The 23683-nt window shown below is 40.4% G+C and overlaps 1 protein-coding gene and 1 non-coding gene across 7 annotated transcripts; both read left to right on the top strand.

Annotated features, from left to right (window-relative positions):
* Positions 1–221: 221 nt before the first annotated feature.
* Positions 222–20795, top strand: LOC119497153 (ATPase family AAA domain-containing protein 2-like). 6 transcript variants are annotated; one of them, XM_037785057.1, is made up of 30 exons: positions 222–626; positions 1907–2058; positions 2541–2596; positions 2741–2927; positions 3138–3225; positions 3390–3471; positions 3772–3987; positions 5039–5150; positions 5450–5464; positions 6057–6146; positions 6629–6737; positions 7086–7201; positions 8293–8467; positions 8759–8847; positions 9639–9798; positions 9958–10048; positions 10393–10570; positions 10701–10837; positions 11012–11138; positions 11476–11677; positions 12766–12951; positions 13079–13214; positions 13812–14008; positions 14135–14294; positions 14434–14556; positions 16394–16567; positions 16654–17394; positions 17622–17755; positions 19633–19761; positions 20601–20795. In XM_037785057.1, the coding sequence occupies exons 1-30, from the start codon at positions 420–422 to the stop codon at positions 20649–20651; spliced, it is 4620 nt and encodes a 1539-aa protein (XP_037640985.1). In that variant the 5' UTR covers positions 222–419; the 3' UTR covers positions 20652–20795. The 6 variants fall into 6 exon arrangements, with proteins under 6 accessions (XP_037640985.1, XP_037640988.1, XP_037640984.1 ...); XM_037785056.1 differs by having other exon boundaries at positions 223–626; positions 6057–6158; XM_037785058.1 differs by having other exon boundaries at positions 225–626; positions 6057–6158; positions 11476–11662.
* LOC119497814 lies at positions 11829–11963 on the top strand. Its single transcript, XR_005208995.1, has one exon. It is a non-coding gene; the product is annotated as a small nucleolar RNA SNORA5 (small nucleolar RNA).
* Positions 20796–23683: the final 2888 nt, after the last annotated feature.

Genomic DNA, 23683 nt, shown 5'->3' with positions numbered 1-23683 from the left:
CTCTGACATCAACCGGAACACCGTTTCAAAATGTATACGTATCCCTCCGCGTATGTTTATGTTTAAGCAAATGATACCCTGGCTGATATAATAACAGTCATCATTAAAATGGGCTGCGTCGTAAATGTGGTAAAATGACTGAAATATAACACTGTTTTTATAACTTAACTTCATTCACAATTTTGCCAGGAGATCTACTTTTCCCGGCGGTAGCTCTTAACCACTTACCTCATAACCTCTGATGACGTTTATGGCGCCAGAAATCAAGGGTTCGGTGAGGAGCTCGTGTTCGTCAGCTGGCGGATCTTGACCGTTATCTATGCTATGTTGGCGGCACCGTGAACGGTAGACATCTGAAAGGCAGAATAGCGGCTAGTTCTCCGTCGTTCGTGCTACTATAAGGTCGGTTTGGAGCCAAGATGGTGATACTACGCAGCAGCAGCGGCGGTACCGGAGCTGAGCCGGTAGCGGCTCCTCAGAGGAGCTCGATGGAGTTAGAAACAAGCTCCGAGTTTCTGTCGCTGCTTCCCGCGTCGCAGAGAAAGTCCGCCCGGCTGACCCGGTCCTCCCGGTCCTCCCAGGCCCTGGATGACAGCTTCAGCAGCTCCGAACACAACCTGGTGAATGTGAGCATCTAGAGCCGGGCAGCTGGTTAGAGAACTACAGAGAACTACATCAGCTGTTAGTTGGTGTGTCACTGATCGAGGAGCACAACTTTACTGTGCTAGTTCTGCTAGCGTGCTAAGCTAACTAGCCACCTGGTCAGCTACTGTCAATGATCTGAATGAGCACTACACTATACACTATTACGTTACAGTCAACATGACACCGTTATTAGACCACTTTAATTCGAATGTTTTAGTCAGTTTAATGTGTCATCTAACAATAATATAACGCTAGGTTACAAGACTAGGTTATCAAGAAGCGAATGTAATGCCCTAGAGGTGTTATAAGTGTGTCTAGAGGTGTTATAAATGTGTCTAGAGGTGGTGGGGTGTGTTTTGGTATGTTTTTTTTGTGGAGGGAGGAGATAGGGGATCTGTTCATTCATTCTTTAATTAACTCAATCACTAATTAAACTGTGTCTCAGACTTATCTTTTACTTGATAACAGAAATTAAATGTGCTTAATAGACTGTAACCTAAATTTTCACAGAGGCATTATTTTGTAAAAGACGCTTTCTGTGCCTTCAGGTTAGACCATATGCTTTAGAGTCTATACATGCATGCTTGACATGGATATCAAATTATGTTGATCATAAACTTAGTTGCTAAAGTATATTCTGATGGTAAACTTGCTTCAGCTCACTTTTAGGACTTAATTTCTAACACTGAGACACACAAAGTGCCTGCAGAGATGGAGGTCAGCAGCAGCAGCACCCATAGAACACACAGTACTTTAGTGACTGAAGAACACTAAGATATTGTCACTTTCTGCTATGAGAAGAAAATCTTTAGCTTCAGAGTCATGGGACAGACACTGCCTTCCAGCAGTTACAGTATATACATTTATTTATCTTTAATAGATAAGCATATTCATTTTTAATGAATAATCCACATATATTCTATTAAGGAAAGTTCATGTTCGTATGTTGTATGAACATTTACAAATTTTTAAATACAATATGCAAAATCTGGAACAAATTGATGAGGTTACTGATAATGTCACGTGTGAATAGTGATGCTTCACACAGCTTACTTCAAGTCGGTACACATGGCAAAGTATTTTTATTGTCATTGTGGTGACTGATTTGTACATTTCAGTTTTGCACAGTCCTAGAAGTAAATCAATAAATATTCTTCATCCCGGCCCATGATTAATTTGAATTGCTATTTCAAGCGAGCAGACAATCATCATTCCTTCTATATATACTGTAAACTCTGAACTCATTATGTGTCTGTGCCAGGGACATGCTGATGGGAAGCAGGATGAGGGAAGTGGACTCTCTCACTCTCTGAGAACCCGAGGACAGAGAGTTAAACAAGAGGTCTCTTTTTCTGACATGGATCCAAAGACCAGCTCTCCTGTGAATGAAGGCAACTCTGGAGGATGCCTCAGGTAATACAGGCCCATTACTTTGATATTATTGATACCTTTTAACCAGCTACTCTCTAAGGTGTACGACAAGTGCTGTTGTCCTGGCAGTCTAAAGTGGTGACATTTTTCCCTGCAAACTTCGTTTAAAATACACTTTTGTGAGCAAGTCTCAGGTTTTTTTGGGATTTAGTGTGACAAAACATGTGTCGAAAGATTCTTTGGAACCTGAATATTATGTATTGTCTGGTCTATTGTTCATTTTGTACATTGGCCGCTAGCCATGTGAGCTACATTTTAAGGCATTGTTGGAAAAAGCTTTTATCTCAGCAGAAATTCTCCAATTATAGGCTTGCTTGCCATATCAAATTTGATGTAAATCCTACATTGGGGGCATTACATTTTTGCAAAATTTGTGCGCATAACTATGAACATTTCTAACACTCAAATAATGAGTTAATACATGGGAATTCATTTTTGATTTTATGCGTCCTTCTTCTCTTCAGGAAATCTTCCAGGCTGCAGAGAGAGGGGAAAACATCCAGTGGCAAGCAGCAAGCAGGTACAGTTCACTGCAGTGTCATTTCTATACTAAGAGCACTGGAGATTTAGATTATGTTGCACATAAAGCATGTTTAGTCGCATTTAGTTTTTAGGAGGGTCTATACTACTAGTAAACTGGCAAAAACTGTTTTTGTTGCCCCAGATGTTCCAGATGAGGTGGAGGGGTCATCCACTCCCAAGAGGAGTCGCTTTGATATACAGAGCCCAGAAGGGGAGGAGGAGGAAGAGGAGGAAGAGGAGGATCGTTCAGTGCGACGTAGTTCCCGAATCACCAGATACAAACTGGATTCCCGTAACCAGTCAGTGCTCTATGACCGCCTCATCACCAAGTGAGTTTAGCAACATTCACTCCAGCTTCTTTTGGCTCCTATATCACTGCTTCAGTTAAAAATAAAGCTGATCTATCACCTCAAGTTGTATCTAACAATTGGATTGACATACACAGTGGGCTGTGGGTGTGGATTTTAAACTAATGAGTAATTAGATTAGAGATAAACTTTGATAAAATCTGATAAGTTTTTCCTCTGATTGCCCCTCAGCACTGCTGAAGCTGTTCTCCAGAAGATGGACGACATGAAGAAGATGAGACGCAGACTGAGGAGCAGAGATAGAGACAATGAAGAAGAAGTAATTACCCACACAGGAGACTTACACGTTTTCATCTCAAGCTCTACGTTGCATTGTGTAATCCTAGTGTTTATGTTGACAGCAGGTGATTTTGCTGTTTGATAATGTGTAACAAGCTTCTAAACAGTGAATTAATCAGCATTTTACCCGTTTCCTCTGAGCAGCTCGGCATGTATACCAGGGGCAGAATGACAAGGTCTCTGAGGACAGATGTGGAGAGTAAAGACACCGAGGAGGAGAACAAAGGTGAGATGGATTAGGTTTAATAACCACTTCAGGTTCATACTGTAGGTCTGGGTCGAAAAAAGTTTTATACACCTGAGGGCCTCGAGTAACTACAAGGCATACTACAGACAGGACACCTGTATACACAAGAGTGTTGTCTTCATCTTAAGTTCTGTCGGTTATCTCTATGTAACTTCATCAAAAACAAACAATTTTTAACTTTTGTTTCGAGAAATAATAATTCTTCCCGAAACGACACACGTGCTTTTTATGTGTTACAGAAACCTAAACAGGGAACCCTTTTTTTTCTCTAATTCACAGGAGGGGATGAGGATGATCACAACAAAGAAAAGGGGGAAGATGGAGAAGATGAGGAGGAGGAGGAAGATGATGATGATGATGATGATGATGATGATGATGATGATGATGAGGATGACGATGACGATGAGGATGGCGAGGATGAGGAAGAAGAAAATCAGAAGCGTTATGACTTCAGACAACGAAAGACTGTGGTTCGCTACCAGGCCCCACAGGATGGTACTGCTTTTGTTCAACTTGATCATATTGTTTAAATGGCAGATGTGAAAGGCTTAAAACTAAGGCTGCCAAACTTAACGCGATAATAACACGTTAACGCAAATTAATTTGAACACCACTAATTTCTTCAACGCATTAACGCAACTTGCGATTTTTCGGTTGTAGCGTTCATTCATAACGTTCATCATTTTTAATGCTAAAGTGAAGATACATACATCATATAAACTATAAAACCTAATGAATCCATTGGTACTATGTCATACTGGCTTGTCATGAAGGAGGTTAAATAACGCTCCAAACTTATGCTATATTTGGCGAGGAAAAACTGTCATGGCCATTCTCAAAGGGGTCCCTTGACCTCTGACCTCCAGATCAGTGAATGTAAATGGGTTCTATGGGTACCCACGAGTCTCCCCTTTACAGACATGCCCACTTTATGATAATCGCATGCAGTTCTGGGCAAGTCATAGTCAAGTCAGCACACTGACACACTGACAGCTGTTGTTGCCTGTTGGGCTGCAGTTTGCATTTTATGATTTGAGCATATTGTTTTATGCTAAATGCAGTACCTGTGAGGGTTTCTGGACAATATCTGTCATTTTTTTGTGTTGTTAATTGGTTTCCATTAATAAATATATACATACATTTGCATAAAGCAGCATCTTTGTCCACTCCCAATCGATTGACAGCCTTGGTTTCTACCAATACAACTGATAGCATTCAAATCTGCTTCAATTACTTTATTGAAGATCTTAACATACCACTATTTGGCAGGTAGCACTACTCTATAAAATACACCCACGCAGAAACCGGATGATTCTTTTGAATTCTTAAAGCAGATTTACCACGGGAGAAAAAAGATTAATGATATTCAATACTTCTTAGTCTTTCTTTGTCCCCTCAAGGTCGAGTCTTATTCATTACCTCGTTGAATGATTTGCGAAAGCTTTTGAAAGATTCATGTTATAAGCTTATCCTGTTAAATACTGTACTTCTCAAGCCCCTGTTAACATTTTATCAAATTTGATAAAGTTTGTTATTGTTTTCTTAGAGCCCAGGAAGCGCAGCATGTACTTTGAGGACCACTCGTCTCCCACCAGACGCAGGTTTAGGTTCAGCTCCACGGCCCCCAGGAGCCCCTACAACAGGAGAAGAACCAGCAGGTTAGTATGACGGCTCAGACACCAGCCATCATCAACCAAGAAATAACATCTGCTATTGAGGGATCTGTTCTCTCAACAACACTTTATGTTTTGATCAATATCTTATGAAATACTGTTAGAACTTACTGTAGCAGTCAGAAAAAGTGGTCTGACTAATACAGTGTCCAGAACAGGATCACTCCCTTGTGGGTTATCGTGCTGTCTCTAATAGCCATTAATATTATTATCGCATGTAAAATCAATCCCAAAACTCCTCTTTTTCCTTCTTTTTTTCTGATTCTCTTCATCCCCACCCTCAGGAGTAGTTCTGAGAGGTAAGACCCTCACTACTTGTCCATATTGGTGTATATTGTTAGTCTGTAGTCTGCACTGTGGTTGTTGGTAGGTTTTTACACATTTGGGTGACCGTATAGTTGAAGAGACGGTGAACCAAACTTCACTGGAACGTAATCATTGTTTTAGCACTGTTTAACTTTGCAACAAAGAAAGACTCATTGTTTGAAAGCCGAGTTTCTGTTAGTCAGTATTTTGTGTATTTCAATTGTTTTTGATTTATCATATTGAGCCTTTAAGGAACATTCTGTAAGAGTCAAGCCCTCCCTTTGTGTTGTTCGGGCTGTGTGTTAGTCAGGTGTCATGCATGGTGATGGTGTCATTTGAAGTGGTTGGATAAGTCACCCCTTTGTTGTTGCACATGATGCATAATCAGATACTGCCCTAAATGTCTTCACTCACTAGCGTTTAAAACTGTTTTGTTGCTGAGGGCAACAGAAAAGAATCTTATAAGAAAAAGAAGCAACAACCATTACCTAAATGGGATTGTGATTCTTTGTTGTCGATAAGCTGATGGTCATAATGATACAGATCGGATGGGAGATAATGTTGTTGCTTCTTTTGCCTTCGCAGACGGAGACATGCCATCCACAGTAGTGACTCCACTTCCTCATCGTCAGACGATGAGAAATTCCAGAGACGGAGAAGTAAGAACAGGAGCAGGTCAGTCAACAGGTGAGAGCAGCAGCAGCAGCTGTCAGACAGCACAGGTACAGGTAGACAACAGCAGTCTTCTGCAGCACATGGCTGGTACACAGTGCTGGGTGACAGAGGGATTAAAGACTAAATATTGTACAATAATAACAATAGGTTTTACCAAGACTATTTTATTAATTTATCTATTCATGTAAAGTTTGGTGAATAAATAACTCTTGAGAAATAAATCATGCTTGATTGCTCTTGTGACCTCTTGGGTCCCTTATTGATGACATTTGACATGTTTCATTACCCATCGTCCCTGTTATTTAATGATAATTTCCTATAATAATTTATATGGATAGAGTAGGACCAATGACTTAATGTATTTAATACAGTATATTCTTATTATTGTAAAGAAAATCCATAATATTTTAGCAAAGAATAACTGCCATAAAATTATTCAAATCATTATTTTTTTTTTTATGTTTTCCATGTTTTTCCTGCAGATGTCTGCCTATGAACCTGGTGAAAGACGACCTGCTGGGGATACACAAGGACAGGATGAAGATTGGAGCCAGCCTCGCTGATGTGGACCCCATGCAAATAGACAAGACGGTAAGCTGGATGCAAACACAGAGAGAGATGCCCAAAGTAGTCTGATAGACAGGGACATGTAAATATTACTGTATTGACCTGAATATAACACAATAGCTTGTCAGGGTGCTTCTTCAAAAATAACAAAGCAAGGAGATGGACCATATTTCACATCCGTTAAATGTATTATTACATTTGAATAAAAGTAAAGTAGCATACTCCAATTTTTGAATAATAATTACTGAGAATACAAACAAAGCCTTGTATTCCTGCTAATACAAGACTGATGAATGGATGATTGGACAGTTTGTAGGTCAGTAGTATTATGAAGAGCACACAATCGAAACATAACACTAATTTGTCATCCAGGTGCGGTTTGACAGCATCGGAGGTCTGAGCAGACACATCTCAGCGCTGAAGGAGATGGTGGTGTTCCCTCTCCTCTACCCAGAAGTCTTTGAGCGGTTCAAGATACAACCTCCCAGGTAAACAATGTGTGTTTGTTGAGAAGATAACGTAATGATATGGTTTAGCATTCATTTTACATTCATGTGACTCAATATCTATTTACTTTGTTCTTTTAAGAAACACCCAAAAATAACAGACTACAGGCCTTTGCACACCGGGGGCGTTAATCTATTTTGTCATGAATACTTTCATACAGAATGCGAATTATGTGGCGAATATTATTCTTTCTTTTTTTTCCGGAACAAAGTTGATTTTCTGAGCTTTTGCACTGCGAATAAAGATAAGATAAGATATACTTTATTGTCCCACAGGGAAATTTGACTTGGGCTCCAGGCCACTGCATCACACAACATACCAAAGTCACAATGTACATACACGCATAAACATGGATCATATATACACTCATGCATGAACGTGCTTAAATTCACACGTTGAGTGTGAAACAGTAGTTCTTTAAAATAATAAAAGTAATAAAAGACAATAGTTTTAAATACTAAAACCAGGTATAATCATACCAGATGATAAATGATCAATTTACAATATATTGGTTCTCAATAAAAGGCATCAACCAATCACGTTGTGCAGAACCGGTTGATTTGCTCCTAAATTTATGAAACAACAACAGGGAGGCTCCATAGTCCGAAACAAGATGGCAAACTTTATTACTCCTTTCAACCTTGACAAAGGCAGCGCGGACCAGATCCACTCCTTCCGTTCTTACCTTTCACAGAAAAAGCCCTAAACATATAATATTCACTGGCGAGGATTTAGTATTTTCGTGTCGTTTAGTCGTCACGCCCCCGGTGTGTAAAGGCCTTTATGCTGTCCTTAATTGCTGTCAAAGAAGTTATATACCCAACATCCAAGTTGGAAAAAAGTTTTCTGTCATATCATTTGAGAGAGCTTTGTCATCACTTCTGGGTCACACTAAGACATTTTAGTCAAAACGATTTAATCCTTTCTGTCTTAGGTGGTTTCTTTCTTTTAACTCCTTGTCCCTCTCCTCTTAGCTTGTCCAGTCTCTTCTCTACCACTGCATTGTAATGACAGTTAAACCCTGATAAAAATCCCCATTATTGGTCTTTGTCATATTTCCTCTTGTCTTTAGGGGCTGTCTATTTTACGGTCCTCCAGGCACAGGGAAAACCCTCGTAGCCAGAGCGCTGGCCAATGAGTGCAGTCAGGGCGAAAGAAAGGTGTCTTTCTTTATGAGGAAAGGAGCTGACTGCCTCAGCAAGTGGGTGGGAGAATCTGAGAGACAGCTACGACTGCTTTTTGACCAGGTAAACCAAACTCCTCGTCAACGTACAATATACCTTTTTTAGGATGGATGGAGATTGTCAGTTTAGTTCTTTTTCCTTTGTTGTAAGTGTGATTCATTTCTATTGTCAGCAAAAGACAAACCATAAACAAAGAATATCAGAAAACATTTATTGTAAAAGCTAAGTCAGTATATTTTGGCACATTGACTTGTAGATTATGATAAACTAAGTACATTCCTACACATGATCAAGTATCAGTTCTAAAGATAATGGAATCTGCAACTGAATGAATTCTTATTGAATTGTTTCTAGGCATTTCAGATGCGTCCGTCCATCATCTTCTTCGACGAGATTGATGGTTTGGCTCCAGTCAGGTCCAGCCGTCAGGACCAGATCCACAGGTGAGCAGCACCCCTGTTCTTACGGTATGTGTTGAGTATACTGAGATTAGTGAGTGTAAAATGTACAGAGTGGAACAATGGAAAATTAGTGTCTGATCGTGTGGTGGGTTGCCAGATGTGGCTGCCAAATTTCTCAAAAATAAATGAATAAAATAAATAAATTCATCTTAATCAGCATTTAGCGTTGGCCATCATAAGCCAAGCTCATGCTTCATGTGAGAAAATTCACAGCTAAGTGAATACACCAAAATTGCCACCAGCATGACTGGATGCAGCGTTTACAAGTCGTGCTTAATATTGTGCACCACCTGGAATTTGAAACAACTTGGATGCAGCTGCAGCTACACAAACAGATCTCACTCAGAATTGAAAATAAAGAAGGTATACAGCCCTTAAATGTCTGTCGCAATACATCACACACACACAAATCATTTGTGGCTTGACTGTTGAGGTGACTGGTGGGAAAATTGAGAAAATACAGCTTCTTTAAAAATGGAAATTGTTTTTAATCATTGGACTTTTATAACAGTAGTATGGAGATATTGTATGTCTCAGGAAAAGAAAGGAGCTACAGCAGCTTGCAATGAAAGTGAGGGGGTTCACTATCTTTTTCAAGGATACTATGATACAGCCCTTGAAAAGGACAGTGTTGCTGTTGCAAGTAGTAGTCACTAGAATCCAACATAATTAATTTGACTCAGTCAGTGCACTGCAGTTACATCCTATTTGTTACCGGGAGATAGTGTTGACCAGTTAGAAAAGGTAATCTTAGTCTTTTTTTGTCCCTGTAGTTCCATTGTGTCGACCCTGTTGGCTCTTATGGATGGATTAGATGCTAGAGGAGAGGTGGTTGTGATAGGAGCTACAAACAGACTGGACTCCATCGACCCAGCTCTGAGAAGACCGGGGCGCTTCGACAGAGAGTTCCTCTTCGGCCTGCCAGACAGAGAGGTGAGAAAATGTAGATGCCCTTTAATTCTTGGCGGAGATGTTGAAAAAAAAAAATAAATAATTGAAAAAATTGACTTGTGAATTGATTTTGGGCTAAAATGGTAGAAGCCTCTCAGCTTCCAAATATTGGACCTTATTGGATCTTATTTTTTATGGCAGGCGAGAAAGGACATTCTGAAGATCCACACCAGACAGTGGACTCCCCCACCCTCCGACACTTTTCTGGAAGAACTGGCAGATAAATGTGTTGGTATGTTTGCATTATGATGCTGCAAAAATAGTGGTCCAACAGGTTGTAAAATACACATCTTGCTAAACATCACTAATACAAACAACAAATGCATTAGATTAAAATTGTCACCAATACTGTATCACTTGGTATAAACATCAGAGAAATACAGTTTTATTCTTTTAGTGCAACAATCTACTGTAAATGATACTGATATGAGCCCAGGACAAAACCTGTGTCTCAGAACTAAAACTATTCATCTCCATTCAGATAGTTTGCACAGGAAACACTTGCACACATTTTTGACACACCTACAACTACATATTGTATACTTATTGTCTACAATGTCTCTTTTTGCTTGCCAGGTTATTGCGGAGCAGATATCAAGGCAGTGTGTTCAGAGGCTGCCCTGTGTGCACTGCGGCGTCGCTATCCACAAATCTACTCCTCTTCGCAGAAACTTGTGCTTGATGTCAACTCCATCGCTATCACAAACAAAGACTTTATGTCTGCCATGTCCAAGATGGTACCTGCTGCCCAGAGGTATAACTAAACTAACCGTATAGTAAAACATTTGTATAGTGCGGTCTGTGTAAACATTATTCTTACATTCCCAGTGCCTGGTTCTTGCATGTGGTTCTTAAGTTCATATGATGCTGATTGTGACTCTTAGGGCAGTAGTGTCACCAGCCAAGGCCCTGATACCTGCCATTCGTCCTCTGCTGAGCGCCACCCTGCAGAACATCCTCCACACTGTCAGCAGACTGTTCCCGCATGCTGAGCAGGGCTTAAAGAGGAAGAGAGAACTAGGTGCAGTCTTGCTTCGCATTCATTTATTCTGTCCCTCGTCTGTTCTGTTCATGGTCAAATTAATTTCCCCATTGTCCATAAGTAATTATAGAGTTATTGTTCATTTCCCAAACCTCTTTTTGGGCATCCAAAGTAACCGCTAAACTGTGTGTTTGTACGTGTGTTTATTTCCAGGTGCTTCCTGTGGTGTGTCTGAAGATGACCTGTTCAGTGAGGATGAGGACTCAGAAGTCTGCTCCAATGGACCGACCTCTCACTCCCAACTCAGAACATCTGCTGAGGGACTCCTCAGCCTCAACAGGTTGGTGTGCCATTAATCATTTGTCTCCTCATTCTTTCAGATTATGACTGTCTGTGTTAATAAATATTGTTTCACATCATTTCATAAATCAAAATCTTTAGTTCTATATATGGGAAAACACTGCTAATGTATCTTAGTCATTTACACGGTGCTGTCGTGGGTCTCTGTAGTTCTAGTTACTTATATTCCCTTTATCTTTGCTTTACTTTAGACGTGCTCTGAGCTGTCTGGTGTCCTGGTGACCCAAATCTTTTTGAAGGTCTTTTTTAGGCAAGTTAATGAGCTCTTTCCTACCACTTTACCCATCTCAGTGTCTCTGTCATCTCTCCATGTGTAGAAGTGTGCTGAGCCAACCGACCTCCTACCGTCCCAGGCTGCTGTTGGAGGGCAGACCGGGCTCAGGTCAAAGCTCCCACCTGGCTCCTGCTGTCCTCCACGCTCTGGAGAAATTCACCGTGTACACACTGGACATGGCTGTGCTGTTTGGAGCCAGCGCAACTGCACCGGAAGAGACTTGTGCTCAGGTAAACAAGATACCAGTATGCAAAATAATACACTGGGAAATGATTATGTATTTACATATTTAGTAACATTTAACAATTAATGAGATGTCTTCAGGTTGGGTTCTTTACATTTAAACAGGCCCAAGATCCATAGGAACTGAGGTAGACTAGATGTAGCAGCTAGTCTTGCAGCCTTGTCAAATTCAGTGTGTTCCTTTCAGTGGACTTCACTGGCCAAAATGGCTGCCACAGTGACTGTAGTTCATGGGCCCCACCTCCTTACATCATGGGCAGTGGGGATAAATATGTACTACAGACATTTACTCGTATGGAAGAGCCACGTTGATGGCAGGGGTGAATGAGCCATCATGTTACCAAAAGTGATGTCTGGAAGTTGGTTATTTATTACGACCTGCATTCAAAAACCCCAAAAGTATGAAATTTACGAAGACGTGAAACAAATCCTCATTTCCAGAGAGGCTGTTGCCTTGTTTGTTTTTTACTTAAAGTTACTATGAGGACCTTTTAACTGGTTATAAAATATTCTCAATTTAACACTGGCATCCGGCCAGGAGCTTAGCTTCGCCTTGCTGCTCCGCCGGTCCTCGCTGGGAGCCAACACCGACACTGCTGCTGGAGGCCCAGGCCGTATTGCTGGGCCTGCTGGAGGGAAGGGAGGCGTGGGAGAACCAGAATCAGGACTGTGTACGGCATACTGTCGGACCTTGCTGCAATAAAATGAGAAGTTTTTAAAGGGACTCTGGTGATCTGAACCACTACTGGTTTTGGCCAAAGGGACCACCAAAATCAACACAAAATGAAAGTTCATCGTAGTAGCTTTAAAATGACTCAAACTATTATTAATTGTCAGAATGGTTATTCGAACCAATGGACTGATTGTTTCAGTATTAGTTTAACGTCACTTTACAATCTCCTCTCCACTCTCTAATGTCCTCATCATACCTTTTGATTTGTGCATTTAGCCTTCATCATCGCGCCATATTGATGCCCATCTTATGTTCTGTGAAAGTGCCACTGTTCTGTACGCTCATCTGTCGATTTCCATCCAGTTTTTGTAAATATCCAGACCATATATTAATGTTTCCATGTCATATGTTCTGCAGATCTTTGTTGAAGCAAAGCGGACCTCTCCCAGTATCCTGTACATCCCTCACATTGGACAGTGGTGGGAAACAGTGGGTCCGGCCTTGAGAGCCACCTTCCTCAGCCTGCTCAGCTCCATCCCTGCCTTCGCTCCTATTCTGCTTCTGGCTACGTGCAACCTGCAATATGACCAACTCAGTATGGAGGTATGGAAAGAGGAGTGATGCCCTGTTGACTTGGAGTGGTGATGTCAATGCATCTACATTTTCTTAAAAGGATTTTCTCTGACAGATAAGAAACAATACTCATCTACAAGTGTTTTTCTTGTCTCAGGTGCAGGAGTTGTTTCGGATGGAGTACGGAGAGGTTTTCCTTGTCCAGGTCCCCACCAGCAGAGAAAGAAGAAACTTCTTTGAGGATCTAATCCTCAATCAGGCTGCCAAGGCTCCTGCCTCAAAAAAGAAAGCTGGTGAGAAATGGATGAGGTTATAAAATACAGATCTGAGCAAGTTTGTAGTTAAAGTGGGCTTTAGTAACTCAGGGCTAGCATAGCATTGTTCATTGTCTACATGTTCGAATGGGAAAAAAAAGTATATTGGGAATTCTATTAGCTTGTTTAAATATATTTACTTTTTACTTTAATGTCTGTTACATAGCAGCAGGTTGGTTTGGTAGCACAGCTGAGTAGGGGTGACATTTCATTGATATGCGATACACCCGTTACACCTATTAGCTACTGTACAACAATCGGTGTGGCTAATTTGAAATATTCACTAAACTTACCATGGATGGAGAGGGAAAACTGTGAAGATGGGCAACACAAGATAATATATGTAAGGGATTTTTGTAGGGAGAAAAAGAAGATGCTGGTATTCACATCCAGTCCAAATAGAGCAGGATACAAGACGCTTCAGAAGGAGGATGTTGGACCGTAAATACAGAGAAGAAAGGAAGGCTGTCTGCACACTGAAAGTCTATATTATTTTAATGTACTTCCAAGTAGTACTGTGTTAGCTATATTCACTTCTCACTTTGTATGCATTTATCATCATTCCACTTTCTTCAGTGCTCAATGCATTGGAGGTGCTTCCTGTCGCCCCTCCTCCTGCCCCACGTCTTCTGACAAAAGAGGAGCAGCAACGACTGGAGGAGCAGGAGGAAGACACCCTCAGGGAGCTCCGCCTCTTCCTGCGTGACGTCACCAACCGCCTGTCCCTAGATAAACGCTTCAAGGCTTTTACAAAGCCTGTGGATTTAGAAGAGGTAGCTGTTCCAATATATTCTATTGTCTCATTTCATATTCCCTAATAAAGCCTTACTATCCAGGTTTCAGTTTAGTCCCTTTCCCTCCCGTTGTACTCACAGCAGCCTCTTTATAATGTGTTTTAGGTGCCAGATTACGCTGAGGTGATCAAGAAACCGATGGACCTGTCAACAGTTCTCTCTAAGATCGACCTCCATCAGTATGCGACGGTCAAAGAGTTCCTCCAAGAGGTGGATCTCATCTGGCAGAATGCCCTCGAATACAACCCAGACAGGGACCCTTCAGGTACACACACAGTTATCAGCAAAAAACATGCTCACAATCCTCACAGAGAACATAAACAGTATTAATACTTACAATAACCAATTAGTGTACTGGTTGAACATAAAAGCTGCATTCGTGCCCATTTGTGTGTTTCCTCCAGACCGTCAGATCCGCCACAGAGCATGCGCATTGAAAGACACCGTCCATGCTATCATCCGAGATGAACTGGATGAAGATTTTGAGAAGATTTGTGAGGAGACCAAAGCGTCGCGCAGTACAAGAGGTGAATGCTGTGTGTATTTGTGTATACATACACATGATTAACATTGACACCAAATCCTCCATCATCGTCTTGTCTGTCAACTCTCTCTCGTCCCGTGTGTGAGGAATCTGACTCCGTGTTTAGACGGAGCAGACACTTTCACTTTCAGTTTGTAGCGTCCGATATCCGCTGATACGCAAAATGAGTTTTATTTGTGTTAGGGCTGTCAAAGTTAACGTGATAACGCGTTAACGCAAATTGGTTTTAACGCCACTAATTTCTTCAACACATTTTTTGGTCATAGTGGGCTCAGTTTTAAAGCTAGAGTGAAGATAATGGTATCATATGAAACTAGAAATCCATTGGCACTAGGGATGCTCATTTTGAAAAGTCTTCTTAACCGATAACCAACCCTCGTTAACCGATTATTAACCGTTAACCGACAAGATTTGTGCCTCGCGTCCGCTGTGTGTCTGCCCGGCGTAATGACACTCTGTCTGCCCGGATTAACGATAGCGATTGCCCGATAAACAGTGTGTGTATTTGTGCTACGTTAGCAGCTGTAGCATTGCCGGAGGCTTCTTGCTCGCCGCCGCCGCCACACACATACCGTCTGTCAGCACGACGTAACTTTAACGAGTGTCCGTGTGTGTGTGTGTTGGTGGTGAGTGTGAGGTTGTTGGTGACGTTCTAGCTGTGAACGTAGGTGTAGCAGTGTGTGTACAGTTTATTTGTTGCTGAATAAATGCTACGAAACTACAACTCCTCCGCTCCGCTAAAGCGAGCCCCGAGCCAGCCATAGACAGGAGCCAACTTCCTGTATCCTGCAACTCCGGCTCCGCCTCTTAAGGTGGGCTCTTAAGGTTGATCAGCTTTTCTCCTTAAAGTGACGAGCCACTCAGCTTTTTAATTAATTATAAACATTTCTTTTAACTGTTTTAACCGATAGCATTAATCGGCTAAAATGCTTAATGACGGTTAAACGGTTAATTATGAAAATCCCTAATTGGCACCAACCATGTCATACTGCAGTGAAGGAGGTTAAATAATGCTCCAAACTTAAGCTACATTTTGGCGAGGAAAAACTGCCATGACCATTTTCAAAGGGGTCCCTTGACCTCTGACCTCCAGATCAGTGAATGTAAATGGGTTCTATGGGTACCCACGAGTCTCCCCTTTACAGACATGCCCACTTTATGATAATCACATGCAGTTTGGGGCAAGTCATAGTCAAGTCAGCACACTGACACACTGACAGCTGCTGTTGCCTGTTGGGCTGCAGTTTGAAATGTTATGATTTCAGCATATTCAGCGCATTTAAGCTAAATGCAGTACCTGTGAGGGTTTCTGGACAATATCTGTCATTGTTTTGTGTTGTTGATTGATTTACAATAATAAATATATACATACATTTGCATAAAGCAGCATATTTGTTCACTCCCATGTTGATAAGAGTATTAAATACTTGACAAATCTCCCTTTAAGGTACATTTTGAACAGATACAAAATGTGTCATTAGTCGCGATTAACTACGCACAATCGTGCAATTAATCGTGATTAAATATTTTAATTGATTGACAGCCCTAATTTGTATAAATAAAGCGAAACGATGGTGGGGGCGATGGGCAAGTAATGTAATCGGTGTATGCCCGAACACCGTGTAACACCGGTAACACCGACTACTGCGGCAGGTCTAGTGACTAATTTTGAAAAACTTTTCATAAAACAACATGCTTCAAGTATAACTCTGAACAGTTACACCCACTTAAACCAGGCCTTCAGTTTCAGAATGAATAGTGTTTCACAAAAATGTAGAATGACAAAAAAAAAACATTGCTTTCTTTTTTGACTACCTCAGAGTGCTCCACCATCCGGTATGCTCCCTCCTTCTACCACGTCCTTCCCAAACGGTCCCAATCTCCTGCTGAGGTCAAGATCCCTGGCATGACCCCACAAAGAGAGCCGTCTGGACCCACAGCTGCAGTCACTCCCAATACATGTGCCTCTGCTGTTACAACACCTAAAAACACAGGTAAAAAAACTACTATAGATAACAAAAATGAAATGATTTGCTTAAAAGAACTGTCACAAAAAAAACTTTTCCTTTTTTTCCTCCAGCCCAGAAGAAGAAAAGGCGGAAGAGTCGCTGGTCTGCTGGCTTATATTCAAAGAAGAAGTCTTCCAGCTCCTCTCACATATCCAGAGATGATGCACACTTGGGGTCTGATGAGGAAGATGGGGACGATGAGGAGGAGGTTGAGAAGGGGGGAGAAGGAACCGAGTGTGATGAGGGGACTGGAGGAGAGGAGGATCAGATGATGGCTGATGTAGAGTCAGGGCGTGCACCAGCCCAGGAAGGTAGTTTGGAGCCCACTGTGAAGGAGCAGGACAGTCAGGAGGGACGAGAGGAGGGGAGTGAAGCTGCTGACGATGACGTTAAACTGTGTGAGACAGGGAAAGCAGAAAATGACGACCGGACACGGAACGAAAAAGAAACGGCGGATGAAGTTGTCACAGATCAACCAGGACAGTCGGAGGAAAACCAAGTGTTGGCAAAGGCAGGAAATGAGAACAATGTAACCATTTCAGTGAACACTAATAAGGACAGCCACACTGAGACAGACAGAGCTACCCAGGGGCAATCCAACACAGAGGAGAGTGGTGAAACTGATAGCCAAAAGCTGACAGAAACTGAGACTGACAAATGTCAAACTGTAATACAGGCAGACGACAGGAACAACGAGGTAGTTACTGTAGAGGAGGCAGAGAAGACTGCTGAACCAATGGAGGTGGAAGCAACAGATACCTCAACGACAGACGCCTCTGCAGCTGGCAGAGGAGAGGAGGACACAGGCACAGGTTTGATATGAACACTGTCTTACACTTAAAACTTGGCTCTTTAACTTAGAGAAAAATATTAAGAGAAATACAGACCTCCAATCCACTACATTCCTAGCTAAAGAAAGTCAGTGTAGTGTTTCTATGGATAGCAAGGTGCAATCCCAGTGTTTGAGCGTGAATGTGTCAGCAGACTGTCATCTATTATAGTGGTCTAAACAATTTGCGTACATGTTTTTGTGTCTCAGAGCGGAGCGTGAGGCGCATAACTCGGGCTCTAAAGAATGCTGTGCTGCAGCAGCAGATGGTCGATGTGGACAAAGCTCTGCAGATCCTGAACCAGGAAACTCCTCCTCTGGTGGTGGACAGAGACCAATTAAAGGTGTGTGGGATACTGTGGCTGTCTGGCTTATTCTTTAGTCTTTTTATAGGTACTGGTCAGACAGGTTTTGTGCATCTTGACTTTATTCATAGAAGCCCTAATGAACCGATGACAAGACAAGGCTACTTTGCATCAGCTTTCCTTAGAAAGACTGTCCCGAATGACATTTTTTTGGGCTTTGAAGCTTCGGTGAGAAATGTTCAAAGCTTCGCGGTGCGGCGCAGCAGGCTGACATGTTCTTCTGTCTGTCTTCATCTCCCCCGTTTCAGTGCTCGGGACAGTGCCGCACTACTGTGCACACAAGCACTTCTACACACAACAAACAGCGATATCCGTCTGAGAATAACTAATAATGTTGAATATAAATAATGAATAATGTGGGATTATTCCTTATTTCATGGGCTATTTTGGGATTTATACATTATTATTACATATATACTGGAAAAACAAAGTTCGGAAACATGTGTTTGGTGGATTATTTCTCTGTTGTTCCAATGCTAATGGTCATTGTATTTTACATCTTTGGAAAGCCTGTTTATTTACCTTCGCAATGATGTCCTACTTGTAAGGATCATGCATTTGTGGGATGAGCAGCACAGCTGATTATGTGGGTAGCAAAATGCTCTGCCAATGGTAAACAGTGTATTCTCATAAGGCTACCAGGAAGCCTGCAATGACTGCCCTTCACCATCAGGCCCGTTTGCACTGGTGTCGACAACACAGACAATGGAACCTGAACATGTGGGGGAATGTCATGTTCAGTGATGAGTCCAGGTTCTGTCTGCCAAAGTTGGATGGCAGGGTCAAAGTATGGAGACGACGCGGAGAACGCTATGCTGATTGTTGCACCGATGGAGTAACAGCTTTTGGTGGGGGCAGTGTCATGGTGTGGGGAGGCATCTTCCTCACTGGCAAAACAAGGCTTGTCATCATTGAAGGCCATCTCAATGCAGGGAGATATCGGGATGAGATACTGCAGCCAGTGGCGATCCCATATCTCCACAATCTGGGACCTAACTTCATCCTCCAAGATGACAACGCTCGCCCCCACAGAGCCAGGGTTATCACAGACTACCTCCACAATGTGGGAGTAGAGAGAATGGACCGGCCTGCCAAGAGTCCACACCTCAACCCAACTCAACATTTGTAGGATCAGCTTGGGCGTGCTGTATGTGTTAGAGTGACCAACACAACCACGCTGGCTGACCTGCAACGAATCCTGGTTGAGGAATGGAACGCCATCCCACAGCAACATGTGACCAGGTTGGTGACTAGCATGAGGAGGAGGTGCCAGGCTGTTGTGGCTGTGTATGGATCTTCCACCGCTACTGAGGCTCCTGACGGTGTATTAAATGAATAAAGTGTAAAATAGCCAATATGTCTTGTTTGTTCTTTGTTACTGATAGAGAGTTCAATCACCAATCCACCAAACAACTCAAAACAAGAGTCAACACCAACAGGAGAATACACTGTTTACCATTGATGGAGCATTTTGGCAAATTTTTCTTGGGCGCTACCCACATAATCAGCTGTGCTGCTCATCCCACAAATGCATGATCCTTACAAGTTGGACATCATTGCGAAGGTAAATAAACAGGCTTTCAATGATGTAAAATACAATGACCATTAGCATTGTAACAACAGAGAAATAATCCAACAAACAAGTTTCCGAACTTTGTTTTTCCAGTTTATATTAAAAAAAAAACCCTGAAGTATTCGGATGCTGAGGTTGATTACCATGGCAACGGTCGAAGCCTTGTGGTCAGCCCTGTCTTTCCTCATTGGACATTTTCTCCATAGAAGGGTACGTTTGACAACTAAAAATGTAATCTGCATGTCATTCCTCATTCTCTTGCCTTTCTTCCTCATTTCTTCAGGTGCTGTTGGAGAGAGTAGTGACCAAGACTGAAGGATACGAGGTCTACAAGCTGGAGAAACTCTATGCTCTGCTCTGCCAGAGCATCTATAGACACAGACGAGACTACAACAAAACTTCACTAATACAGGTTGGTACTGGACGGTACTGATGAGCCTTTTTTTACTGAAGATGTTCTGAATTGTCAAAGAAGAATAACCAGTAAAGGAGGCTTTTGATATTCCAGTCTTCTCATGTTTTATTATTGCAATGGTATCTAAGAGGAGTGAAAGATAATGCCTTAACAGAATGTGTCAAAGTTAACGCGATGATAACGTGCTAACGCAAATTCGTTGTAACACCATTAATTTCTTTAATACAACTTGTGGTTTTTAGGTTGTAGCGGGATCAGTTTTAAAGCTAGAGTGAAGATACTGGTTTCATAGGAAACTAAAAAAAACTAATGAATCCATCGGTACCAACCATGTTATTCTAGCTTGTCGAGGAGGCTAACGCTCCAAACTTACGCTAAATTTTGTCGAGGAAAAACTGTCATGGCCACTTTCAAAAGGATCCCTTGACCCCCTTGAGTTTGCCATGTTATGATTTGAGCATATTGTTTTATGCTAAATGCAGTACCTGTGAGGGTTTCTGGACAATATCTGTCATTGTTTTGTGTTGTTAATTGATTTACAATAATAGATATATACATACATTTGCATAAAGCAGCATATTTGTCCACTCCCATGTTGATAAGAGTATTAAACACTTGACAAATCTCCCTTTAAGGTACATTTTGAACAGATACAAATTTGTGATTAATGGCGATTAACTATGGACAATCATTCAATTAATCATGATTAAATATTTTAATTGATTGACAGCCCTAATATTAATTAAATTAATATAATTAACATACAGTAGACTTTTGCCTAAATAACTTTAATGTTTCTAACATATTGTCCTTTCCTGTGCTTCTCATTTGATTAGGAGTTGGAACAAGAGATTGAAGACTTCTGTGACTTTTCTACAGGAATATGATTTTTTTTTTTAAAGCATGCTCATCCTCAGCTATGTAAATATACATTTTCTATTTTCATAGAACTCTACAGGCACCTCTGTGCATTAGCTAAATCTTTGTATTACCCTTTTTGTTAATATTTAATTAAATGTGTTTCCTCTAAATGTCGTGTGACTTTTTATGTGCTCATCGCATCATAGCTGATTTTTGCCGTAACGTTTGGCAAACCCTGATTCTTTTGCTCACTACAGTGTGTCGGGGATTTATATCCCAAAGTATCATGATTACTACCTGGAAACATCACTTGAGTTGTCTTGTTTCGTGCACAGGGACCACATTTTTAACAGCCCGTGTTACAAACTGAGCATCTGGCATTTACCTGGTAAATAGAGGATATAACGAGATACTATTGAGTTGCATTACGGGAAGTGTAGGATCCAAGGTTTTTGAAGTCTCGCCCATTTAGAGACTAAAATTCAGTATATCCGTCTGCTGCATCTTTTTTTAACAATTTCTTTCTTCTTAATCTGTCTCTAACAGCCCCTCAACTTTAAGGAAGTGCAATGCCTTCATGTGCCTCCTTGTCCTCCGGTGCTCCTAACGGCATCTGCAAGATTTCACAGACTAGAGGAAAACAACCAATCAGAGCCCAGCTCTGTCAATAACTCGCAAACTCCAACCAAACGGTCAAACTAGGCCGCGCTGATCAAATATGAATCAATATTCTGTTACTGTAATGCCTATTCCTCACATAAAATGTGCTCAGAATCATCTTGTAGTGTACTGTTTAGCTGTAAAATGAGAAAGTTTGTGACCCGGCAGCCATGTTGAGATCAGTTGAGGAAATACCAAGCACTGCCCATCAGCTAGAGCACAGCCAATAGGAACGCTCCATTTCTCTGAAATAACCTGTGATTGGCCAAAGTCTCCCGTCACAGGCTAGATGTTCTAAAGCCTGAAAACAGAGCCATGAGGAGGAGCTGAAGTCTAGTTTTCTCTCAGAACACTTGAATTACAATATGCTGAAAGGTTATTATGGAATTTTTGCCCAATGATGCCAAAAACAGTTTGCTTACTGCAGGTTTAAAGATCGCCATGAAATTAAATATAAATTTATTTACCTATGATAGCTACTCCACTCTACTAATTCACAGTAAAATGTATTTGTATCATCGTGCTCCCATTGGTTAAAAACGACTACCACAGGAGATGAACAAATACCAGAAGATAACTTGCTATTAGGGTGTAATTTAACTTAGCCAGCGGCTGTAATAAATTAATATATAATCTGAGATTTCGAGAATAAAGTCATAATATTACGAGAAAAAAATTATATTACGAGAATAAAGTCAGAACTTGACGAGAATTCAGAAAATAACACGTAAAATGTCCTCCACAAAAGAGGCAATTTCCTCATCAGATCCGTGTGGTTCTTTCTTCAGAATAAACTAAGTCTCTTGCACAATCTTTTCAAGATCCTGATACTGATGATAATGTGGTGCTAATGTGCCAAAATTTGAAGTATTTAGTTATTTGTGAAACCTAAACTAAAGTATAACTTCACAAGATGCTCCACGTTCCTCATTTTCACACTATTTCCCCTCTAAAATAACACATAAAATTACTACTTTCTAATATTATGACTATTCTCATAATATTACGACTTTTTTTTCTTGTAAACTTCTGACATTGTTCATATTACGACTTTTTTTTCTCGTATACTTCGGACTTTATTCTCATAATATTACGACTTTTTTTCTCATAAACTTCTGACATTGTTTATATTACAACTTTTTTTTCTCGTATACTTCGGACTTTATTCTCATAATATTACGACTTTATTTCTCGTAAACTTCTGACTTTATTCTCATAATATTACGACTTTATTTCTCGTAAACTTCTGACTTTATTCTCATATTACGACTTTTTTTCCTCGTAAACTTCTGACTTTATTCTCATAATATTACGACTTCATTTCTCATAAACGTCTGACTTTATTCTCATATTACGACTTTATTTTCTCGTAAACTTCTGACTTTATTCTCATAATATTACGACTTTATTTTCTCGTATACTTCTGACTTTATTCACGTAAACCTCTGACTTTATTCTCATAATATTACGACTTTTTTTCTCATAAACGTCTGACTTTATTCTAATATAACGACTTTTTTTCTAGTAAACTTCTGACTTTATTATCATAATATGACAACTTTATTTCTCATAAACTTCTGACTTTATTCTCATATTAATACATTTTTTCCTCGTAAACCTCTGACTTTATTCTCATAATATTACGACTTTATTTCTCATAAACGTCTGACTTTATTCTCATATTACGACTTTATTTTCTCGTAAACTTCTGACTATGTTCTCATAGTATTACGACTTTATTTTCTTGTAAACTTCTGACTTTATTCTCATAATATTACGACTTTATTTCTCGTAAACTTCTGACTATTTTCTCATAGTATTACGATCTTATTTTTTCGTGAACTGATTTTATTATCATAATATGACAACTTTATTTCTCGTTAAGTTATGACTATTCTCATATTACGACTTTTTTTTCGTAAACTTCTGACTTTATTCTCATAATATTACGACTTTTTTTTCGTAAACTTCTGACTTTATTCTCATATTACGACTTCATTTCTGGTAAACGTCTGACTTTATTCTCGTAATATTACGACTTTTTCTCCTTGTAAACTTCCAAATTTATTCTCATAATATTATGACTTTTATTTCTCGTAAAGTTATGACTTTATTCTCATAATATTATGACTTTATTCTCATATGACTTTATTTCTTGTAAACTTGACTTTATTCTCATAATATTTCGACTTTATTTCTCGTAAACTTCTAACTTTATTCTCATATTACGACTTTTTTTCCGTAAACTTCTGACTTTAATATCATATTACGACTTTTCTCGTAAACTTCTGACTTTATTCCCATATTACGACTTTATTTCTCGTAAACGTCTTTATTATCATAATATTACGACTTTTTTTCTCGTAAAGTTAGGACTTTATTTCTCGTAAAGTTATGA

Source organism: Sebastes umbrosus, chromosome 11 (genome assembly GCF_015220745.1).
Source record: "Sebastes umbrosus isolate fSebUmb1 chromosome 11, fSebUmb1.pri, whole genome shotgun sequence".
Taxonomy (NCBI): Eukaryota; Metazoa; Chordata; class Actinopteri; order Perciformes; family Sebastidae; genus Sebastes; species Sebastes umbrosus.
Note: the sequence above shows the minus strand (reverse complement) of the source record. Positions and strands in the feature narration are given on the sequence as shown.